Source organism: Bubalus bubalis, chromosome 2 (assembly GCF_019923935.1).
Source record: "Bubalus bubalis isolate 160015118507 breed Murrah chromosome 2, NDDB_SH_1, whole genome shotgun sequence".
NCBI classification, from domain to species: domain Eukaryota; kingdom Metazoa; phylum Chordata; class Mammalia; order Artiodactyla; family Bovidae; genus Bubalus; species Bubalus bubalis.
In genome coordinates this window covers 162,749,477-162,773,427 of record NC_059158.1, presented here as the reverse complement: position 1 = coordinate 162,773,427, position 23,951 = coordinate 162,749,477, and the positions used below count along the sequence as shown (strand labels likewise).

Sequence of the window (23,951 nt, the reverse complement as noted above, 5' to 3'; positions counted from 1 at the left end):
CAATGCCTTCTTATTGGAACTGCGCCCCCTTCATTGGCAGTAAGCCAAGAAAAATGGGCGAGAGGGAGAGCCACAGGTAGAAAAACAGAGACATAGAGACACACAGAGAGAATGAGAGGACGAGTCAGAGACAGAGAAAGACATACAGAGATACACAGAGATGAGGAGACAGAGAAACAGAAAGTCAAGGAGAGAGACATACATGGGGTGACAGACAGAGAGGCACGGATCCCTCTTCAGTCTCGGCATCGCCTCAGTACTGTCTCTCCGAGTTTCCGTGGGTCTACCCTTCTTTCCCCAGGTTAGAGGCGCAGCGCGGGTCCCTCTCTGGGCCGGTCGAGGCTTGGGCACCGCCGGGGATGGGAAGAGAAAGTGGCCGCTGTCGCCCAATCAGCGCGTATCTCCGCCACCCGGGACGGTCTCCCCGTCGGCCAATCGCAGCTCAGGGCTCCTGACCAAGCTTTGGGTGAAAGAACTAATAAATGCTCCCGAGCCCAGATCCCCGCACTCGGTGTCACGACGGGAGGAGACTCAGGCCGGCCACGCTCCCGCCCCCACCCCCCCTCCCCGGCTCGTTGCCGAACTCCGAGACCCCTCCCCAGCGTTCCTAGCCGCGGGGCCGCCGGCCCAGACTCGCACCAAACTTTTCCGCCCTGGGCTAGGGATCCTGGACTCCGGGGCCTCCCTGACCACCCCCTTCCCCCGGTTCCACCTTGAGCCTCTCTTTGGACTAAGAGCGAGCAGCCCCCCTTTCCCGGGTCCCTCCTTTCTCTCCAGCCTTTTTGGGGAGGGACTCTCCACGCTCGGGGGAGTTGCCTGGGGTCACCAGCGCCTGTCTCATCTATTTCGCCTTCACCTGGATATAATTTCCAAGCGAAGCTGCCCCCAGGATGACCACACTGGCCGGAGCTGTGCCCAGGATGATGCGGCCGGGCCCGGGACAGAACTACCCGCGCAGCGGGTTCCCGCTGGAAGGTAAGAAAGGGCCTCAGCGCCGCCCAGATCGTGGGTCCGCGGCCAGGCTGCTCCACCCAGCCGGGGTCTCCACGGGCTCCTTCGGCGCGTCCAGGAGCGCATTCCCGGGGTACCCCCATATCAGGAGGAAACAGTCGGGAGAGGTCCCCTCTCGAGTTTCTCTGGGTAAACGAAGGGTCCTTTTTCTCTGTAACTCCTGCCGGAGCTTGGTGGCCAGGCCTACTCCTGGGCGGGTATGCTTTCCCCTGTTGTTTTGGAAATGCCTTGGTGGGGCAGGGATCAACCGGCTTTTGAGCACCAGCAAGCAACTTCTCAGCACTTTGTGCCCCCGAAGGTATCTCAAAACTACCCCGGCTGTTCCTGTATTCGCTAAACTCTTGTTAATTCTGGAAGGATTTTCTTAGGGGGTGCGAAGTTGTGGTGGCGCATGCCCGTGCAGAATCGTGCTGGGGAATTTTTAGTATTAATTGATTCCTTAATTAGGGCCCCATTTATCTCCAGCTTCATCTGGAAGTTTCCACAATCCATTCGGGGGACTGCCTTTCAGTTAGAGTGAAGGTTCAGGACTCCAGGGAGGCAGGAGACCTTGCAAATCCTTTTTCGGACTTTCTAGACAGTTTGCAGGCTCGGGCACCCGAGCCGGGTTGCTGACCCTGCCGGGGCCTGGGCTTGGCCCTCAGTCTGATATAGGATGTATTATTAATAATAACCAGAGCACCAGAGGAGGTGAGGGGCCTGTGAGCAGACTGGACTGTCATCTCTGGCCTGAGGTGTAACAGGTGACTCGCGATGACACCTGCGGCTTGCTTTCAGTACCCTCTTTGACCTTTGGCTGCAGTACTCCTAGCCCAAAACCCAAAGGGTTGTCAACTCCTCCAAGTTTCTTAGAAAGATCCCCCAGTTAGACAGGGTTTAATGCCAGCCGCAGAAGGCCTGGGTGAACTTCTCTCTGCAGGGAGGCTGTTCTTTCACCAGCCTCTAGGTCTCCCCACCCCACCCCCTGCCCCTGCAAATTGTCCCCTTTCTTGGGTCCAAAGGGAAGACAGGTTCACTATAGCGAGTTTATTTTGCCCTGGTTGCTCCTTTCACACAAGATTATGTGCCCTTGAATTGCTTAATAGTTTGAACAAGTGTGGTTAAAGTAGGGTCTCAGGTTGGGAGCCCGAATGGAGCAATTTCAGTGCTAAGGCTGTAACATACCGATTGGCCAGAAGAGTGTGAAATTGGGGTTTATCTTTTGGGCTGCTCTCCTCTCTCCCCAAATGATCTTCCATTTGTCTCTCTTCTTGACTTCTGTTCCCAGTGTCCACTCCCCTCGGCCAGGGCCGGGTCAACCAGCTTGGAGGTGTTTTTATCAACGGCAGGCCACTACCCAACCACATCCGCCACAAGATCGTGGAGATGGCCCACCATGGCATCCGGCCCTGCGTCATCTCCCGCCAGCTGCGTGTGTCCCACGGCTGCGTCTCTAAGATCCTATGCAGGTATCAGGAGACCGGCTCCATCCGCCCTGGTGCCATTGGTGGCAGCAAGCCCAAGGTGAGCTCGCAGGCCTGGCCCTGGGGGCCTCCTGTCTGGAGTTAGGGCAGAGTGGGCAGCGGGAAAGGACTGCCAGCTGGGACTTTCTGAGGTGTTTTTTTTCCAAGTCTGGGAAAGTGTGTGTACGTGTGTGCGTGGTGGGGAGGGTGGTGGTGGTGAAGAGAAGGGTCTACAGTGCTGTTTGAGCTAGTACTCCTTGATAAATGCTAAGGAAAAACTCTAGCCTTTTTGCAAAGGAGATAAAGCCTTTGTTTTGTATGCCTCAGAATCCTGAAATTCTCATCAAATTGTTTTAATAGGCAGACACCCAAAGCGTCCAAGCTGTACGTGCTCACCTGTTGCTGGTTTCTTCTCCAAGTATCTCCCCAGCTCCCAGCGACTACACTGCCCATTCCAAATGTAATCCAAGGAGCCACTTTGGGTTTTTGAATGGTTTCACTTCCAACTTTTCTCCCCTATTGCCTCCAGTCCAAATTGTCTTCAAGGAATCAAAAGCTAGGGTGATTTGCTTTCTTTGTAATGAGCCGATGACTTGGCTTTTAAAAGGCAGTTTGGTGCTATCCTCAAATTATTTAGGTTCTCCTTACAAAAGGAAAGAGAATCACACTGGCTATGGCTGAGTGGGAGGGGATTGCCTACAGCTGCCCTTTTTTCTGGATGTGGGGAAAATCCAATATAATTTTCTGGTTGCCACAGGGCAAAACCAAAAGGAGGGTTCTGGTAAACTGAAAATTTCCAGACAACTGCCTTTCCTCGCATGCCAGCCCGCTTTGCAACCTCTCTAAGAATCTCTGGAAACTCTTTTTCTTGGGGGGTGGGGTGGGATGGAATAAAGAGCCTGTCTTTCCGATTAATCATATTTGCTACCACTCTGATTTTTAATGGACACTCAACTTTTGCGTTTCATTTTGCTCTTCACTTGAGCTAAAACCTTGAGTTCCTTTGAAAAGGCCCAAGTTACAGATCTAACCTGATTTTTTCTGCTCCTCTTTCAAGTCTTACTTTTTTTAGTTTCGTTTTCGTGTTGATTCAGCATAAGGGGTTGCCTTTCTTTATTCCCACGGATCAGAAAGTACACCCCTTCCAAGAGGTCATACCTCTTCTTATTTTATCCCAACTGTGAGAACTGATCTGGGGAGGAGAGGGTTGGGATGGTTTTCTCTCTGCCCTTTTCTAAAGTACACTGCTCAGAGAGTTGGGGTCCTTTTGCTAACCAGGGGAAACTTGCCACGGGGCGCAAGAAGGAGCATCCCGCCAGGCCCGGAGGCGGTGAGGCCGCCACATCCGGCCCAGAGAACTGGGTACCAACGCCGGTCTGCCGGTTCTCTTAAAGCAGGTGACAACGCCTGACGTGGAGAAGAAAATAGAGGAATACAAAAGAGAGAACCCCGGCATGTTCAGCTGGGAAATTCGAGACAAATTACTCAAGGACGCGGTCTGTGATCGAAACACCGTACCCTCAGGTACCAGGCTCATCTGCGTCTTCCCAAGGCTAGTCGTCAGTCGCTATTACGCGGGCGGGCCATCTGAACCATAACCACCCCCAGTGATCGATCTGGATGATCGGGAGGCGGTCCCTCCCGGGGCTCTGAAATATTTACGAACTAGCCGTTTTATGGAGGTAGTGATCAGCTGCTTGTCCTGGGGTTGAGAGATCGCCGCTCAGGGCTCCCCAAAGAGGGTTTCTGTCGAAGGGGCAGGGCAGGAAACGCGAGGCGGAGGCCAAGCGTTTATTAATATTGATGTTTCCTTTTAAAGAGAAACAAATGTTTTGGTAACCCTAACCGAAGGGAGATGGGGCCGCGCCAGCCGAGGCTTCTCCGTGCGCGCACGGGAGGGGAGGCTTCGGCAACGGCCGGGAGATTTTTTTACGGGAGAGTCCCAGGGACCATCCGGCGCCCCCGGCGGCCAGGGGGAGGCGAAGGAAGAATAGGGGCGAGAGCAGGGCAAGCGCGAGGGCGCACGGTTTGTTTTTAATTAGAAGGAAACTCCCTTTCCCCCCCTGCGAGAACGAGATATTTCAGAGGATGGATTTGTTTACCAGACTGGAATCTGGAAAAAATAAACGGGGAAGAGTGCATTTTCTTTTGATTTTTACAATAGGAAACGATTCTGCAGTTGAAATTTAAACCTTTTATGGTCGCAAAAGAAAAGAAAAAAGTCGAATTGCAGGGGATGGGGCCGCTCTCCTTCTTCCTGCCATACCGCGAACCGCGGGGCGCAATGCCTTCAGCTTGGGGTTGGGGGTGTGCCGGGTGGGCTGGCGGGAGAATTCTCTGAGACTGGAGATCTAGAGGCCCGTCTGTGGAGTCAGGAGGGAGGCTTCCTACTGGGGAGAGAGGACCGGTACGGCTGTTCCCGGCCCCTAACCCGGAGGTGTGAGCTTTCCAGGCTGCGGTCTCCGTGATCCTAGAAGACGATCATACAATGGGGGTGGGGTGGGGGCAGGTTGAGTGGGAGGGTGAGGCGGGGTGTAGAAGGACAAGGATGCCCAAAGATGCAGGAGGGGGCAGAAGCAAACTGTGCAGGGCAGGCCTTCTTCACCCCCACTCCGATTAGGGGCTGGGGAGCCCCTTCCAGCATTATCCTGCAAATCTCAGTCGTTTGCGCCCCTTTCTTCCTTCCGCCCCCAGTGAGTTCCATCAGCCGCATCCTGAGGAGTAAATTCGGGAAAGGCGAAGAGGAGGAGGCCGACCTGGAGAGGAAGGAGGCAGAGGAGAGTGAGAAGAAAGCGAAACACAGCATCGACGGCATCCTGAGCGAGCGAGGTAAGCGGCGGCGCGCTGAGCGGCGCCCTGCGGGCCAGCGCCTCTCGGACTCCGCGCTCTGACCTTGGAGGCTTACGGGCTGCGCCTCCCCGGCTCATGTCACGGTCCCTCCTCACTCGTATCCACTGCACCCGGGTAAGAGCATTGAAGAGAAAGAACCGAGATGCACTTTCATTAAATACAAAAATCTTTTTTCTCTCTCTCTTTTCTGTTTTATAAATCTTTGTTCCGCATCACTCCCAGTCCCTCGGAATCTAGAACTACAAATTGCGGTCTGGCTGAGGGGCTACCCTCTTGCCCGCAGGCTTGCAAGACTGAATCTGAGCAGTTTGGGGCCTGGGGGGCAGTCTTTGAGCCTCCCGAGGTTAAAGGAACTTTTTGTGCCCTTAGGAAAGGCCCAGAGTCTCCAAAGAGCTTCCTTGGTTGAGGGGGTGGGTAGGCAGGGGAGAGGAAGAGAGACTCAAAACTCTTGAAGGCAGTAGGTTCTCAAAGTTGTGTCACACTGATTGCCTTATAAATGTATATGTGTACGTCGGTGGTTTTTCCTTTGTTTTAAATTGGTTTTCAAGTGCGGTAGGGTTTGAACTGTGTGTGTCTGGGAAGAAAAACAATCCTAAAATCTTGGTTACAAGCGAGGGGCTCTGGGTTCTCGGGTTCGCAATGTGGGCGCACTTTCTCTTCCCAGGGGTGTCTTCTCCTTGGCTGTGATCTGTTAGCCTCAAGAGAAAAACCTCCCCTGTGGAGCCTTACATGTAGCCTTGGGGTTATCTTCAGAGCCCCACGGAAAAAGTCAGCCCCATGGGAGTTGAACTGGGAAGGGATCCTGGCACAAGGAGAGTCTCCGCAGTTCTGCCTCTCAGCACTTTTGGCCTGGGGGATGGTTGCACCTCTTCCAAGGCCCAAAGGGTCGGGAGTTGCCTGGTGTCCCCACCCATGCATGGCCTTCCCTCGCTGGGGGCTGAGACTTCTGAGGCTGAGTGGACTTTTGAGTTGACCTAGAAGGGCAGGCGGCTCTACAGGTGGGCTTGGAGCGGTCAACCACTTCGACCTACTGGATCTGAGCCCTCCGCCAGTGGTGTCCCGGGTAGGACTGTGGTTCGGGAAACTGGTCGCTTTTTTTACTTTCGTTGCTCAACTCTAGCGCAGACCACTGGCCCTCCGGAGCCGACAGCTTTACAAATCAATAGGAAGTCTGTACACAACCTCGAAGAGACACAGACTTAGATGTTACAAATCCAAACCACAGTTTGTAGGGCTAAACCGATGCCTAGGTGCTCTGGCACACACAGGCAATCAAGACATAAAAACCCAGGGCAGGTTGAATGAAGAAGACACATACCCTGTGGCTTTCCTCCTTTGAAGCAGGGGTCTCACACAGACTCAGTGTAAGCCCTTCTTTTTGAAGGGGTGCCTTTCTGCCCTGGTCTCTGAGAGGATGCCTGGCTTTTAGTCCTGGTCTAGAGCTGTACTGGAGGTGCTGGGGAGGGAAGAAGGAGAGAAGCCAGCCAACCCCAAACCCAATGGCCCCTGTAGGCACTAAACCCAGAGGGAGGCTTGGGAAGGAGGGTGGAGGTGGCCAGGCTTTGCTACTTGTTGCTGGAGGCGCCTGCGCCGCAGCTCCATCGCTTCCTCGCCGCACCGGCAACCGAGGGCCCAGGAGACAAAACGCCCCAAATGAGCTGGTCAAACATTTGTACAACTTTTCCAGCTTTTACAAAGAAGGCCTTCTCTACACAATCTACACTTGGAGATGAACTTGGGAGACAAAGCCTGGAGAGTCCATTGAAACTCACACTTTAGCTCGGCCCAGACAAAGCTCCCGCTCGCAGCAGCTTGATGTGAACAAAGGAAGGCAACCTTTTTATAATTCAAGGAGAAAAGAAGAGAAAACAGCCCCACAAAGGGCTGAGAATAGACATTATGGGCTTGCAATGAGGGATGAATTATTCAATGAGCCCCAAGAGCTGCTGCGCCAGGAAGTTTTATGGACTCTCCAGCCGTGGAAAAAGTGGCCATTTCACCTACAAAATGTTTCTAGTCTTTCGGGCTGTCTAGCTGGGGCTGCTGCCATTCAAGGGCAATTGCTACCATTTTTAAAAGCAGAGTATTCTCCCCAGCGGAGCTGAACCGTTGAAAACACACACATACACACAACTCGGAGGCTAAAGTCTAATTTAATTTGGGGTTGTCAAGCAAGAGGCAGCGTCAGTCTCTTCAGCGCCTCTAGCTCCTTTTCCAGATGAGCCCTGGAGGGCAACAGGGGCCCAGAGAAAGGACAGAGTGGAGTGGAGTTGGAAGGGAAGTTTAGAAATCTCAAAAAAAAAAAAAAAAAAGATTCCCGGTGGTTTGGGCAGCAAAAGTCTCCGGCTTCCCGGCTTGGAAAATAGAATGAATGTTGATAAAGGGGTCTGAGCTCCCAGGCGGGCCTAAGGAAGGCGGTTTGGGCGTCCTGAGCAGGGCGGCGCGCGCTTTCTGAAGGTTCCAGATTCCTTTTCGGCCTGCCGGCTGTTGCTGACTGGCTCTTCTCGGGTGCATCTTTCTACTTGTCAGAGACTAGGACATAGGGTGAGAGGCATCCTGAAAGAGGTCAGAACAGCTCTCGTTTTTCTCCCCAGGGTCGCGTTCTAGATGGCCCCATTCACTTTCTCAACTTTGCCTTGTGCCTCGCCCCATCCAAGACGACCGTGGCTGACAGACCCGGTGCGCGCAGGCCCGTGCGCCCTGGCACGCAACAGACTGCGCGCCCCTCCTTGGATCTACACCTCCAGCTGTTTTGCCAGTGTGGAAGGAGAGGGTTGGGCGGCCAGGAATCCCCCACCCTTCCCAGGACCTTCTTCACTCCCCTTCCTTCCCCTCCCCACTCGGCACCGAGAGCCGACCGGGCGCAGCCGGAGAAACCCAGCCCCGGTCGCGGCAACGGGGGGCTATGGGCACGGCCCGCGCCGCGGCCACTCAATGGGCGCCTCTGTTCCTCCCCCGGCGCGGCGGAGCGGGCCCGCGGGCGCCGCCACAATGGGCACGGCCCCCACTCTTGCGCCCTGAGCCAAAGCGCCGCGCCGCGCCGCCCCCTCCCCTGCGCTCCGGCCGGCTCGAAGCTTAGCTCGCCGGGCTGCAGCCGACTCAATTGCCTCCTTTATGTCCTTCTCACTTTCATCTAGACACAGCCCGCCTCCCCCTCCTTCTTCTCCTCTTTTTTCCCCCTTCCTTGCCTGAGGCTCACATTAGTGAAATTTCTGCAACCTCCCCCCATTTTTCCCCCCTCTTATTTTAAAGAAAGCCCTTAACACAAAAGCGGTGACTAATCAATAGAAACTGCTCCTTCATCAGCTCCTCCCCCCAGCCTTCTCCTCCTCCTCCACCAGCGGCAGGGTGACGCTTTTCCTGTTTGTGAGTTTTGGGAAACATTTTTGCTTTGTGCCGTAATGGAATTAGAGGACAGATGAGGACTGTAAATGGACACGCGACTGCAAGACTCTCGCTTAAATATTTAGATGCAAAGTTACAATTACTGACTTGTTGCAGCAGCTTTGAAGTGGCAGCTCGGGGGTGCAGGGGGAAAGAGGCCAGATTGCCAAATTGATGTTTTGATTGGGGCTGGAGATACACTTTCATAGGACCCTAACCCTTTTTAAGAATCACCAGCTAGCGTGGGAGGTTTGCAACAATTTCAAAGTTTGAGCCAAGAGACCCAAGCATAGGTCGGTTGGAGCTTACCCTCCTTTTATATCGATCCCTTTCAATTTGACATTTATGAAAAGCACTGTTTTGGGTTTTTTTTTTTTTTGGATTTGAGAAAGTAAAAGTGACAAAAGCTTTGCTCGAGTTTGCAAACTTGTGAGCTTTTCTAAAATTAACGAAGACGACGTCATCTTTTCAGCCGGGCATACGATAAAACAATTAAACACGTACTGACATTTTAAAAGTTCTGGAACGATTTCGTTTCCTGTGGGATCATGAACATTTTATCATTAACGGGAGCACTACTGAAATGGAGGGGAACTGAAGGCAGTTTCGTGTCTCTCCCCCTCTACCCCACCCCACCAGTTAGCAGGGAAGGACTTTTTGGCGCGAGGCAAAGGGCGGGGGTCAGGCGGGGGCGGGAGGGGGGAGGGGGAAAATCTTTCCCACAGATTAAAATCATGAGCTATAAGATCTTAGGTTTGTGGCATCGGAACCTTTATTAAAGTGGACAGCCCGGTCTCCATTTGTCAGAATCACGAATTTGACCCCAATGTCGTCTCTTGTCTTTGGGGGGTAAATTTCAAAATGTTTTCTGCAGCGCTTAAAATACTCAACATATAAAAATCTATGGGAAATACCAGAACTTGAGTTAAATTGAAACAGCACGCTGTGTTCTTTTCGAGGAGGTAACGGTAACGATTTTCCCGTTGGACCGATTTGAAAGGAAGCAACCGAGATCAGATTGTAGCTTTCTTTTTCGCTGGTTGGTTTTGTCTGGTTGACTGCTGTCGGCTTACTTTATAGCCTTATTGAAAACATGCAGATTTTCTAATTAATGCTTGAAATTGTATGTTTATTTTGAAGTTTGATTTGCTGGGTGATAGCACCGGAACGGGGACGTTGGGGCTTCAAGTGCGTAATAATTACTGAAGGGTCATTTAAGAGTCCCCAGGGCTATGCAATAAAACCCATCCGCGTGGCGAGGTGGAACCAGCAAGTGCGCCTGGGTTCAAGGGGTGGAATATGCGGAAATTCATCAGGTGAATAGCAGTGTTGCCGCCGAACTCAGGTTCAACTTTCACGAGTATTTTGTATTTTGAGAACAACAACAAAAATCCTTCGTAACCACGAGGTTAAATGTTAACGTACATAGTCAATAAATGTTAAAAGCCTCAACAACAGCAACAAACACATGTTGAGAGTTTCGCCAGGCTTGGGGGCAGAGGAGGTTCTGTTTGGTGGGGTCCTACCCCAGGTAATTTATTTATGCGGGTAAATAAAGATTAAAGTACCATTAAGAATGTACATATATAACTAACAAGACAGTAAAAGGCAATTAAGCAGTCAGTTTAATGCCTTATCTCACTGGCTGCTCTGGGGTTGTTTTACAACAAGGAATTAAAATCTGAAAAGGAAGTTTTCAGCAGCTCTGGCCAAATATTGATTAAGTAGCTGTTTGTTGATACCATTGTTACGCATTAAAAGGCCAGGATCGCGGCCTCTCAGTGGCCATCTTCCATTGTGAAGGATTCTTAACCACTGAGATCAAAGCGGGATCATTTCAACTTATCTGTCTTGGAAAATCCCCCTTTTCCTCTGCAACCTCTAAGGAGGATTGACCGAATTCTCTTTAAGAAAAAGGAACCGAAACCAGTTACATGTCCTAGGTTTGTAGAGAAGAGATTCTTGGGGTGTTTTTAATTATCCTATGGTGATTTCTTGTTTAAAACTTAAGCTAAGATGGTGAATTTATCATCAAATAGATTTTCCTTGGCCGGGAGGTGGTGGGAGGCATGGAAGCTAAGATCCCAGTGTCCACTAAATTTCTAAATATGGAAGTTTTACTGAAGTTGCTTTCCAAGCTGGAATGATGTAAAGGCAAGATGTCAGAGTTTTATGTAAAACTAGGTGGGGAATAATTAAATACACAGGAAACTGAGAGTTAGATTAACTGCATTTCCCTACATATGTTTCCACAATTTTTCTGTTTATGGATGGTTAGATGAGTCCCATGTATATTTTTAAACCTCCTACAATGTAGGAGCAGATATGTGTTTGTGTGTGTAGTTTGTGCATCGTTAGAGTTTATTTATAAGTTGGTCACTATGAATTATGCTGGCAGTAAACTATACCCAGTTGCACACACACACAGAAAGGTTTATTTGTCCTGTGGATTACACTTTCTAGAGTCATCAGAATTTGAAGTAACAGCACAGCTTCCCAATTCATACTCAGCACTGCTGTTGAATGCTAGGAAAAATATTTCCCTGAATAATTGTATGACTTTTTTGGACTGTTGATTTTTCGATGAACTGCTAGACTTTTTTTTTTTGGTTTAAGAATTCAATATATTTGGAAAGATTTTTCTTTTATTATGAGAGCTAAAATTCCTGCAAAGGCTCTTTTGGAAATACCATCTCTGTGCTTAATTTGCAAATTCCAACAAATCACTCTAACTGAGGTTGTGAAATTTATGCCAGATTCAGCTTTGAATATTCAACTGAGCATCATGGATCTGCCTGTGGGGGAGATTTTCTGAAGCCCTTTCTCTGTTCATTTCTCTACTAAATGTGCTTAGAGACTTATTTTTATTTCATTTGATTTTATTTTACTATGTCATTCACTCTTGAGCAAGATGAATCTTGACATACAGAGTCAGAATCATTAGTGAGTATTTTCTAACATTTTCTATTATAATTCCCAATTAATTAATAATCTATCTGTGCTCAAATGTCCTTTGAAATAGTCCCAATCATTGGGCATTGGGACAACTGCCTGAAATAGATTAAGCTGGAAATGTGAGTCAGTGCAGATTGATTATGACTGCCTTGTCCTGGATCCAGATGCAATGCTAGAGAATTCTTTGCTATATTTTTCACGTATATGTGTATTTCATGTTTCACATACATGTGGAGTGAAAGTGACTATCCTGTCTTGGAAATCAGGCTATGTGTTCATATACTGCCAGGGGGACACAGAGTCATACTCTGAGTGGAGCCTGACCTCAGTACCAAGGCAGAATTACTGACTTTGACAGTGGGCTTATGTTAATTATATCTCAATAAGGTTAGAAAAAATATTTGATGTTATTGTTGAAATAGAAAAGTGCTGGCTGCCTTAGCTGGAGAATTGTGATTTAAGAAAGTAAAAGGGAATTTCAGAAGTTGCTGTTCTTTTGGAAGATGTACACCAAAGTGGGGACAGAGGACCATTCTCTACTCTGCTGGGAAAGGTTTCCTCACCCCATTCGTCCCAGTCTTGGGTGGAAAGTGGCACAGTTCAGCTTTCAGCTTTATGTTGTGGTATTGGGCCAAATGCTGAACTCCAATAGTGTTGAACTTTTCTGGAATGGGGTCGTCTCTTTTCTAAGAAAGCATCCTCTCACATTGTCTGTGATGGAATTATGCCCTCAAATGAACAGAATATACTTTCCAGTTTGTATCTGGAACATGTAGTTATCAAAATGCCCGTTAGGATTATAAAACCTTTATTCAAGACAGATGAGTTAGAAGTTTCACCATTGTCAAAGGGAATTATGAAAACCATGGAGAATAGTTGTTGAAGACAGTTGAGTAATAAAAGGCTTTATGAATTTTTATCGTCAAAGTCAGTTTTTCTTCCTTCCTGATAAAGACCAAGGAGACTGACATAATTTCTGCCACGGCAGTGGCCACTTCACTTTAAAGAAGTAATTGCATCTTAATAAAGAATAATGGTGTAAAATTTAGAATTTGATTTGGTGTACATTTGTCCTAGAAAAAAATTACTGAGGAAGAGTTTTACCTTAGATGTTGTATATAACAAAGTTCATAACATTTAAATTTTAGCTGCAGGATTTTAAGTTAAAAAAAAAAAAACCCCAAACAACAAAGAACCCCTTCTCTCTGTGATGAAGCAACTTGATCAAAGTAGGTAGTCTGAGTTTTTACTGCTGTGGCTGGGAAACGAATCTTCCTCCGTAAAACAAATTGGAACTCATGACAGGCAATAGCAAACCAGCCGTGTTTGTCTCCTTCAACTCACTTAGTGATTTCTTGATTCTTATGTACTTTTATTTGGCCAGCTTTACTGTATCTACAATAGTATATTAATATAAACTTTTGATTTTGGGAACCAATTTCCCACTCATTCTGGATCTGATTCCATTAGATCTGTTTTAAAATAGCTGATCAAAATGCTTCGTGACAAGAGTGGGAGACTCTTCTTGGCCAACTAACATAGGTTTGGGGGAGAGGAAATACCACTGACTTTCAGCATTAAAAATTTTCAGGATCATATTGGAATTCAAATAGTACAGCTAAGGAGGCTTAAGTGGAAATTTAAAAAGATTTTATAATCAGATGGTAGGCATATTTCTGGAAACAACTGCAGAATTCAGTGTGCTTGGCCTTAGGTCATTAGATGGAAACAATAAGTATGTTAGGATAGAATAGCTAAGAAAGGAAAGTTAATGGCTTTGCGCAAGTTACCTTACAACATGGAATTGGTTTTTGTATACTTTCACAGTCAACACTTACATGGTCATGTACAAATTTACATTTTTAACAGAAAGCCTGGCTTATGATTCTTACAAGTACACAGATAAAGGAGAAGTACAGCCACCATACTCATATCTTTTTTTTTTTTTTGGCAAGCCCTAATATAAGCATTAACTTACCCAGTCAACAGGCACTTAGGCATTGTCTGGGGGTATTAGCATAGTTTTTGTTTCTTTTATAGGGTTTATCTTTTTTTGAAAAAAAAAAAAAAATTCTTATTTTTAAACAATTATAGACCCATAGAGTCTATTTTCAAACACATATTAAAAAATTCTTCCAGTATTCAAATATATTATCATGATTAAGAAAATCTTGGCCACAGGGTGTGTGTGTCTCCCAATTACCATGGTTGAGCTTAACCTGAACTAAAGAAAATTAATTGGTCCAATTCATTTTATTATAAAAAAAAGCAACAGGTTTCTTCTTTCTGAATCCCCACTTGGCTGGTTTCCTAACTGAGGTTCACTAATACAATTGAGTGTTTCTTGTCTGACTTAAACACACCCCAAAGTCCTTTATCATGTCTTTGCTTGCCTTTAAGAGCATAGCACCCAAGGTAAAAGTAGTCTGTCTTACATCACTAATTTTGCTCTAAAATTGAGACCAAGCACATTTTGGGTGTGATCCCTTGAACTTCAGTTTTGACAGCTGGTAAGATGGGGGCATATTATACCGTACCAATTTCCCAGAGTGATATGAGAATGAAACGAGAAGGTGCAAGTTATACCTAGCTCATAGGAAAACTCAAAATGTTGTAGGGGAAAAAAAACTCTGAACTTGCAGAAAGTGACTAGTCTGCTGGCAGATGGGCTCTGCCCAAGGGCAGATAAAAGCTTAATTCAGGCTTAGGAGCAACAATGAAGACCAGTACACATACATGCACACACTCATGCACACCACAAAATCCACTTTCACTGAGTCAGAAAAAATTGAGTTTATAAGAAACTCTTTAATAGAAAAGTCTGTATTGATTTACTAGATATGAAAAATAACAAAATTCAAAAACCATTTGCTGGGATGTCAAAGATATTTCTTAATTACTTTTTTTCTCCTGATCTGAAAGTTTATCTTTCTCTCTTAGACTAACTTGGTTGTTGAAAACTCTTCCAAATCAAACTTTGTTTTCTTTGTGTATTTGCACAAGTCTTCCCCCACTCCCCCCAGTAATCTGACAAATAAATTGCTTTTTGAAAATGGATCTCGTCTATACGTTCTTACTCCTGAAATCCTGGCACAATCCTTTGTTTGTGTTTGTATAATTCCTCATCGTGTCCCTTCTTCAGCCTGCTTCCTTGTTCTAAAATGTCTTTATGGCTCCGCATGTGAGATGGTGTGCATTCTTAAAGCTTTCTGCATGATTCTTAATCTCTCTCCTTTAAAATTTGAGTTCAGAAATATTAAGGAAATTTTCCAAAATAGCATTTGTTAAGCTGGGGGGTGTAGATACATTTCAATGACCTCGCTATTCAGTTGTACTCTGTCTAGTCCCCAAAGCTGGGGACTTCTGTGTGACTGGGGTGCTATGTGAGGGTGAAAAGAAAGTAGCCCGGTTTGTAAGACTGGGGTGGGGGGCACGGTTGGAGAGCTCCTGCCCCGTGGTTCCCCCGCTGGAGCAGCTTGCCAATGCAGCCACTGGAGAGAAGGAAGGTTGTTTTCTTATCCCCGCATGCACTGGGCTGACCTGTCTCTGAAATAGGTCAGGCTGGGGCACCGCCAGTTTATGCAGCTGTCACGGCTTAGGCGTCTCAGCAGGCAGCCCGGCTCCTTGGCCAGTCGGCCCCCAGTGAACTGATAAAAAATTCGCTGGCGAGCCCTGGGCCTTCCTTCTGGACCGTGCTGGCCCCCTGAAGGCTTTTAGAGGCAAGAGGACTCCAGGATTATGGGGGCCAATGCTCAGCCTCAAAAGGGAAGCGATCTTTTATTCCAAGGATTGCCCTCTTGTCCATCTGAACACTCAAGTGAAATATATGCTTTGTCAGATGGCATTTTAATTTTTAATTGCTTATTTTTTGGTTGCACCACGTGGCATGTGGGATCTTTGTTCCCCGACCAGGAATCGAACCTCTGCCCCCTGCATTGGAAGCATGAAATCTTAACCACTGGATTACCAGGGAAGTCCCCAGATTTTTAAATCACATTTATTTTTGACTGGGTAAACCCTTCACTCTGTACATAATTCAAAAGATAGAAATGGGTGTACAGGGACAAGTTTCCTCTCACCCAAGTCACTCAGTAACTTGACTGTCTCTCTAGAGAGCCTATATAAACAAGCAATTGTATTTCTTTCTCTCTTAAAAATATTCTCTCCTCCTTTGTTTGCACAAATGGTAGCCCACGGTAGAAACTTTTCTGCACTTTGCCTTTTTTTTTTTCCCCCACCTTCGAATATATCTCTGCCATCACTCCACATCAGAGGCTGAGGGTCTCCTCAGCCTGTTTGTATAGCTGCATAGTATTCCATCCTGTTGGCAAATGATTTATTTACCAGCATTTAGAGTGTTTCCAATTCCACAGCACCATTTGGCACATGTGTGAGTTTATTTGTAAAATAATTCCTCCGTGGTAGGGAAAAAGGGAACGACATTAGTGATTTTGATAGCTTTAGTGGAATTTGGGTTCTGTGTTGAGAACAAATGGTGAAGGAATGTTTAGTCAACATGGAGTGTGTGCAGGTTTGCCTGTGGCTCCTTGTACGAGAAAAAATAGACGCTTGCTTCTACCACGTATGTAGGTAGGAACATAGGTTTTGAAATTTCTGCTTGGAAATTCCTCCAGTATTTTGGTATTTCTCCAAATGGAACATTCTCTAAATCCAAGGAAAGGTTTTTGCCTTGACTTATTGGTGCCTTTTTTTATTCTATTTTTATCTATTGTTTATTTCACTTTGCCTCCATCGAAACTAGTACACATATGTTAAGCACTTATTTTTCTTTCTTTACTGGAAAAATTATTGGTAGTTTTCAGAACAATTCAAAGACAACTTATTCTGATTATTTAGTTACAAGAGAAATTGTCTCTCAGGGTTACCAAATTAGGTTTGAACTGGTAAGACAGCAGGTTATGAATAATAAAGCAGTCTTCTATTTCTCGTTTTTGAAAAAGTGCTGGCCTGATTCTCTAGGGTTTTCTTGAGTTTGGTAAAGGCTAGTTTTTAATTTTATGAACTTTTAAGGGGGTATGTATCCATTCCCTTCTAGGTACAAAAGACTTTTTATATTTTTGCACATACCTTGCCTCCCTCAAATCATTTCAGCCCATTTCCCCTTAAATCTGATGCTCAGGAATTCAGTTGTTGATGCTGCTGAGTACCTGGCTTACCTAAGCTGGACGTTCGAATCTGCAGAATGAGCCAGAAAGAACTGTGCTCCAACTACATGAGAAAAACAACACTCTCCAAAGCCCTCTGAGAAAGCTGGAGATGTGAATGCCAATAAATATTTTAAGGTCGATATTTCAAGTCATTCCTTCTTAGGACTGGGCCTTTCAGAAACAGGAGAACAAGTTAAATGTTCAGGATTCATTTTTGAAAATCAAAATCTTGATTCGGTTTTTTAAAATAACAGAAACAAACACAGGTCTTCTTTCTTGACTGTTCCTGCAGCCAGCCCCACAGCATGTAGCAGTGTTCTACTAGACAGGAGGCAGGAAAGTGGGTTTTCCTAACGCTAGAGCTTTTATTTGTGCTTGGATAGAAACGGCTATCTGGATGCCTTGGTTCTCTTCCTGCTTCCCCTCCAACTGGCTTATGGAACTCCAAAGGAGTCAGTTGGGGATGTAAACAGGCCTGGCATTTAGAGCATCTGCAAAGAGCTGAGAAGAATCAAAAGCAGCTTTTTTCCCCTCTCCCAGCTCTGTGCATAATTTGGATTGAATCAGACCCATAATTTGTGACATCTGATTACTACCTGCAAAAGTATGCAGCCCTCCATGTAGGAAGGAGGATCTTAGGAGGGTTAATCCCAACGAGGAAAATTGTTGACCTGTTTGTCAGCTTGCTGTGACGCTTTCAACAGAAATTTAGACCATATAAAATTAGTGGTTTACGGGTCCATGTCAGCAGAGTATCCGTACTTTAGATTCTCCACATATCCTCACGTTGTTCTGATCACAGAGGTGAAGAAGGTAGCAGGCTGAGGCTTCTCTGGGGAATTGGCTTAATATTAGGGAGCAGGGGTTTCATTGGGAGAGCTGCCCCCTCTGAATTTTAGATTTATAACTTTTTAAAAGGAGACCCATGAATTCATCTGGAGAAACGCTTCAACTTTCCATTGCAAGAATCCCAAGTGACTGGGATCTCAGTGCCAGGAATTATTGGATATATTTTGGAAACGTTTAGAACTTATTACATCCTCTCATACTATTTATTTCTAAAGGGTAAAGATAGCCCATGTCAGGTGGTTGAGCAGATAAATGGGGGTCTCTCCCAGTGCATCCTGGGAACTTGCAGTCCTGGCTACACAGTGCATCCGGGTCTCCTCACAGTGCATCCGGGTCTCCTTGATGCATCTGGGGGAACCTGTAAGATTCCAGGCTGAATAGGATTTGGGAAACTAACCAGGATGGAAACTTTCCAGGTAGTAGATTTGCCCCAACTTTTATTCCTACAGGACACATCTGGGGCTCGTGTGCACGCAACACGTATTTATCAGGGGCCTGTAGAAAAGCAAATTGTGTAGTCTTTTACTAGAAGCCAATGTCTGCTTGTGGTGACTGGCTAGCCCTGCCAAGCCCAGAAATTTCGCTGAAGTTTTGTCTAAAAGAAGAAAGGAAATGAAGGACTGCGGACTTAGCATCGGATCAGAAGCTGGCTGATGAAGAACCTCGTGAAGAACCTGGTTCGCTAAGAGTGCAGGGGTGAGGCGGGATGCCTGGTTCGGGGAATTTCTCCCATTCTACAGGGAATCAGTTCCCGGTAGAGGGCCGGGATGGTAACTCAAGCCCTGGCTTATTTTGGATTTAGCTCCTGGGCTTTTGTCTGAACTTTTTGAGCCTTAACCTCTGCCTTCGTCCTGCCTATGGAAAGTGGGTTTTCTTGGGTCATCATGAGCATAAAGCTCTTTGGGGGCTGGGAAGGCTGCCTAATTTTGTTTTCATCAGAGGTTCAGTAAGTGGATGTGGAAACAAACACATCGTGTTCAGGTCAAGTACTCATTCCCTGGCACACCTTTGTGTCATGTGGTTTGTCTTTTTGGAAAAATTGAAACCAACAGCCACTGCATAAGCTTTTATTCCCAGTAGAGTCCTAGCAGATACCTTGGGCAGATAAGGAGAGGAACAATTTCCTTATTACAAAATACAAATGACATAGAGAGCTGAATTTGGTCTTCATTTTGCTGGTTGGCGAACTTTCATCATTTTATTGAATTACTGTAATTTAATGTTACTCGTTTAAAAGTAACGATTTTTCCCCTGAAATGAATCCTTTTTATTTATTTATTTTTAAAATAGAAAGCTCAAATTAAATTCATTTGGGAAGACAATGACTATCTTTCACATTGACATTTCTGGTTCTTGGAAAATCCTTTTGGAAAAACTTTAGAAGATGGTCCCTCAGACCATAGTTTAATAAGAAGTGATATTACTGGAACAAGTTTGTTGTTTTTTTTTTTTAAGATCATTTATTTAGCGGCACCATTTCTTAGTTGTGGCATATGGAATCTAGTTCCTTGACCAGGGAACAAACCTGGATCCTCTGCATTGGGAATTCAGAGTCTTAGCCACTGGACCACCAGGGAAGTCCCAAGTTTGGGTTTTTTACAGGGATGTTTGATAATCTCCCTGCCCTCAGTCCTCTGTTCCCAAACTCCTTGAAAATGTTTTTGTCACTTGCCCTTCACAAAGGGCTTTATGGGCTGACCTTGGGTAACAAGGGGGAGGTCAGCCTTAGCTGCTGTTCCCTCTCCTTTCCTGTCTCCCTGCCATCCTGCTTCTTTGTGCCTGGTTTACGCTCCACTTGTGTACCCTGATTCCACACACACACCTACAGGCCCCTGGGAGCTGGTCTCCTGGCATAGAGGAATGAACCCCCAGTGACAGAATTCCAGGTACCCATGTAGGACAGCTTTTTGGTGGAGGCAAGGGGCAGGTTTCTGATGCCCCTCAGATCACACTCCAGCAGATACCAGCTTCACTGTGAATGGGCAGGATTAGTTCTGCTCTGAGGAAGCTCTTTGCTGGTGAGTGTGGTTTTCCAGGGCATGGTACCCCACTGAGTACTCAGGGGGAGGCAGGGCCAGGTGGGGCTCAAGAGCATTCTCCCCTGCAGGTGGATTTCCGATACATCCAGGATGCCAGGGAAGGGCCTTGGCTTGTGTCTTTTGGGCTTTCTGGCAAAAAGCAGGGCCAGAGAAAGGACATACAGCATCTGTTCTGGCTTGGAGCCAGGGAGGGCACTTTGGGGCCCATCCTGCCTCTGTGCTCACAACCCTCCCAGGAAGCAGATATCTGATTTGGGTATCTGTGCTTCTAGTGGTGCCTGGATAGTTGTCAGTGGTCAGAGGAAGTGAGGTTCTCCTCCTCAAAACAGGGCCCAAGGGGCATTTATGATGGATCCAGTGGCTAGGAGAGCTTCTGGAAAGTGCTCTGAAGCACTTCCAGGAGTCTTCCGGAACGCAAGAGTTTCCTAAAGTCTCAGTGCTGGCATTCTGGAGAGCCTCAGAAACATGTGGCTTTGGAGGATGTAAGCCACTAGGGTCCCAGAGGGACCCCTGGCATTTGGTCCACCTGTGAAATATGGGGTTCAGAAACATCCTGCTGAGTTTGTTGACTCTGATGATCTTGGCTTACTGCTGAGCCCCCAAAGTTGATACTTAGACTTGATTAATGTTTTGCAAGTATTAACAACAGTGCATACGAGCACCTAGAAACAGCCCCCATCTCTCCCAGGCCCTCTCAAGTGGAGGATGAGAGAGGAGTCCTGGGCAGAGGTGGGTTTACCACAGAGCTGATGAACCTTCAGTTCCAGAGCCCCTCACCTGTGTGTGTTCCTTACAGGGGCTCTCTGAATTATAAAAGCTTCGGGGCCCATGAAACTGCATCTATCCTTGTCCTTGTTCAGTTTAGTGTGGGAAAGGTAGAGGCTGCCTGTACATACAGTAAAGGCCTGGCACAGCTGTGTTTGAGAGCAAAGCAATGATGATAATAATTCTGATACTCAGTTACCCTCCACTTGTATCTTTAAAAGTTTCCAGGATGTTTCCTTGTTTCTTATGCCCTACCTTGTTTACTTATGGAGCCAAAGTCTGTGTCTAGCAATCCAGAGGTGCTGAGAATTCACCCACATGGCCCTTCTACTGTACAGTATTCTCAGTCCTTGCGTGGAGACCCTTACAGGAATCATAGACCACCAGCTCCATCAATCTGGAGGAACCTCCATTCACTCACTGCATACAGGTCGGTGGGTATGACTGTAATTCTGGTGGGGTGGGGGCTTGGTGCCCTCAGCTGTTAAGGTGTATTTGGCAATTTTTAGATATTTCTTTTAGGTCTTTACAACTATCACTGTGAACAGGTCGTATTCCCTCTCTGGACCTCATTCTCCCTTGCTCTTAAAGATGGAAGCATAGGCTAGGTAAAGGTGATGGTCTTTCCCAGCCTGGCAGGTTGTGGCAGCTGTGGTCACATGAAGCTCTTGATAGACGTTGGGAAGGCCCGGGCAGCTGTTTGAGGAAACAGTGGGGCCTCAGGCAGTCAGGGAATCAGGGCAAGAATGGAGAGGCCTGTGGGCCCTCAGTGTCTTAGAAGGTGAGTAGCTCCTGCCTGTTTTCTGTCTCAGGGGAAGGATAGTGGCAGTGGGGCCTGGCTGTACTGTTCAGCAGGTGGACACACTGGCTTTTCCCCATGTGGGGAAACGCTTGCTTTCTTGGACCTCCTCTCATAGCTGCAGCTTCCAGATGAGGCTGGAAAGGCCTGGAGTATTGGTTAGAGAACTTTGCTTTAAGTTAGAGTTGCTTAAACAGGACGGTAACTTTCCTTCTTTCACATCATCTGTGCCTCGACATTTTCCCCAACACCCAGAGAGGGACACAGATTTCTGGCAGCTCACGAAGTCAAAGCTAGAAACTACCTGGGCTTGAGGAGAGAATCAAGACAATGGTGCATTCACTTCATCGAATTCTGCTGTCATTTCTTAAACTTAAATTAGCTTCCTCACTCGTAGTTCTCAGAAACTCAGTCGGATAAACAAGATTTGCTTTTTTGTTTCTGAGTTATAATACTATCAAGATTAAATGGGAGATCATTCACATCCAAAAACTTTTATCATTTTTTGAGAACTTTGCTATGAAGCGTTTTAGAAACTTGGAGAGGATGTAAGAAGTATTTTTTGTTATATTGAAAACAGTTCAAAGCAAGATGTCCTAGCCTAACAAGGGAAGATTTCAATACATTTTTCCCCGTCACTTTTTTACTTTTATTTTTGTGGAGGATAATTATTTCAGAAGTCAACACATACTACTTATCAACTTTTTAATATATATTCTGAAAATAGACAATGGTTCATCAGATGCTACAGTCCTTAATTACAAAGACCAAATGATAACAATGTAAAAATGTGTTGTGAAAAGTCATTTTTTATTTGAGGAATTTTTAGAGTATATAAAATAGCCAATCTAATATTTGCATTTATAACTTTTCTTATGTATCTGAAATATGTGGCTCTAATTTTGTTGTAGTTTTATCTTAAGCAAATAGATTTTGTAAGCGAATACAGCTACAACGTATCTACCAATCTTTAAAAATAGAAGCAGAACATTATAAAATGAGAATATCAGGAAGAGAAACTGTACCCCTTTATACATTCAGAATAATAAGTACTACTGTTTACCATATGAAAGAGTTTGTTTCTGTTTTTCTTAGTGATTATCCTGTACTCAGATCAAATGTATTGCAATTTTGAACTTTGAATCACAAATTAAAATTTTTATTTGATAGAAGAGAAAGTCACTACTTGACCTATAGATTAAAGAAGAAATCTGATCTCAGCTACTTTTAGTCAACATTAGAATTTTTGTTGAGTAACTCCATACAAATCAAAACAATTCAAATTATTGACTCCCTTTTCTGTATCCAGAAGCAAACTTCTGACTTATACTGCCATGTGAATTGAGTTCCATCAGCTTTGAAGAAGTCGAATTTGTGAAAGTTATGGCATTCATTTGTTTAACATAGCTTGAATAGCCAGATAACTATAACTTTTAAAACGGTAGGCATTTATAATGCCAGGTTTGGGGTGGTGAGCAGTATTCGATCTGAGTATTTGATTTCTTGTACTTATTTTTTTTTCTTGTTTTCTTAGGGAAGTGCTAGTTGAGATTTGAAGAAGACTTGTTATTCTATTTAACTATATAAAAACATTAAAACATTTTAGGGAATGCAAAAATACATATGCTTCAGGTTAAAATATTGAGACATCTTGGATATTTTAATAACATTTCCACTCTAAAGTAGCAAAAGCAGACTTTTAAAAACTTTATACATGAGGTTACATTTGCTGATTAAAGTAATTTGAACACTTTGGAAGGACACTCAACTTTCTAGTGGTAAGACTTTTTAATGTTTTCCATGCTGCTATTTATTTATAGATAGAGTACCATTATGATCATTTTTGTAATCGTACAGAGGGACAATTCTTAAAAGTCAATGTGAATGCAAATGTATACGAATGAAAGAAAATGAAATCAACAAATGCTAAAACTAAACAGTAAAATGACATTCTATAAAGTAAATATATATGCCATATAATAATATATACATTAAGTATTTATATTAATAATACTTATAAAGACTGTTGTACAATTCCGTTTGAATGTTTGAGAGGAAAAATATCCCTTTAGGATTTGGAGAAATTGAAACTGTTGCTATTTGCAAGGAAAGGGACCCACAGAGGAGAACAGGTTCTAGGCAAGTAAAAGGAATATTTAAACTTCTTCAGAGGCTAAGGATTTTGTATCTTTATATACAGAATGAAGAGTCCTTCCTGAAGTTGATTTCTCACATTAAGATTAAAAAGATAATTTCCCTAGAAAGTGAAAAACAAAACCCCACCAAACTCCAAATTTACTTGTAGGATGGAAAACAGTTTAGATTTGCTTTTACTCAAATGATGGGAATTTTTTAATGAAGGAAAGTGAACTGAGGAACAAATTCAAGAAATTATAGCACCAACTTTGTTATATTGTGGTTTAATTTTTTTTTACTCTATTATAGTCCCAAGAGCTGTCAAATTACCTAAAGAGAACAATGAGTTTCTCAACAGAAAACAAAAAGGAAAAGGAAAAAGAAATTACCCAGAGATGCTGCGACTTACAAAACAGTCTCTCCTGCTAGGCTTCCTATAGCTTTAAATGCAATTGACTATTGATTCTATCAGACCTAGTTGACTTAAAAGCTAGGATGGATCAGGAGCTGATTTTTGGCATTCCTTCATTTTCTCACTCTTTTGTTCACTTGA

General features: G+C 45.3%; 1 protein-coding gene across 1 annotated transcript in view; it reads left to right on the top strand.

Moving 5' to 3' along the window:
- The first annotated feature begins 676 nt into the window (after positions 1 to 676).
- The window catches only part of PAX3 (paired box 3), a 100,251-nt gene continuing 76,976 nt past the window's right edge, over positions 677 to 23,951 (top strand). Inside the window, exons 1-4 of the mRNA XM_006079638.3 lie at positions 677 to 975; positions 2,279 to 2,514; positions 3,848 to 3,977; positions 5,148 to 5,282. Coding sequence (XP_006079700.1) covers positions 891 to 975; positions 2,279 to 2,514; positions 3,848 to 3,977; positions 5,148 to 5,282 — 586 coding nt within the window. The 5' untranslated portion in view covers positions 677 to 890. The remainder of the gene's footprint in view (positions 976 to 2,278; positions 2,515 to 3,847; positions 3,978 to 5,147; positions 5,283 to 23,951) is intronic.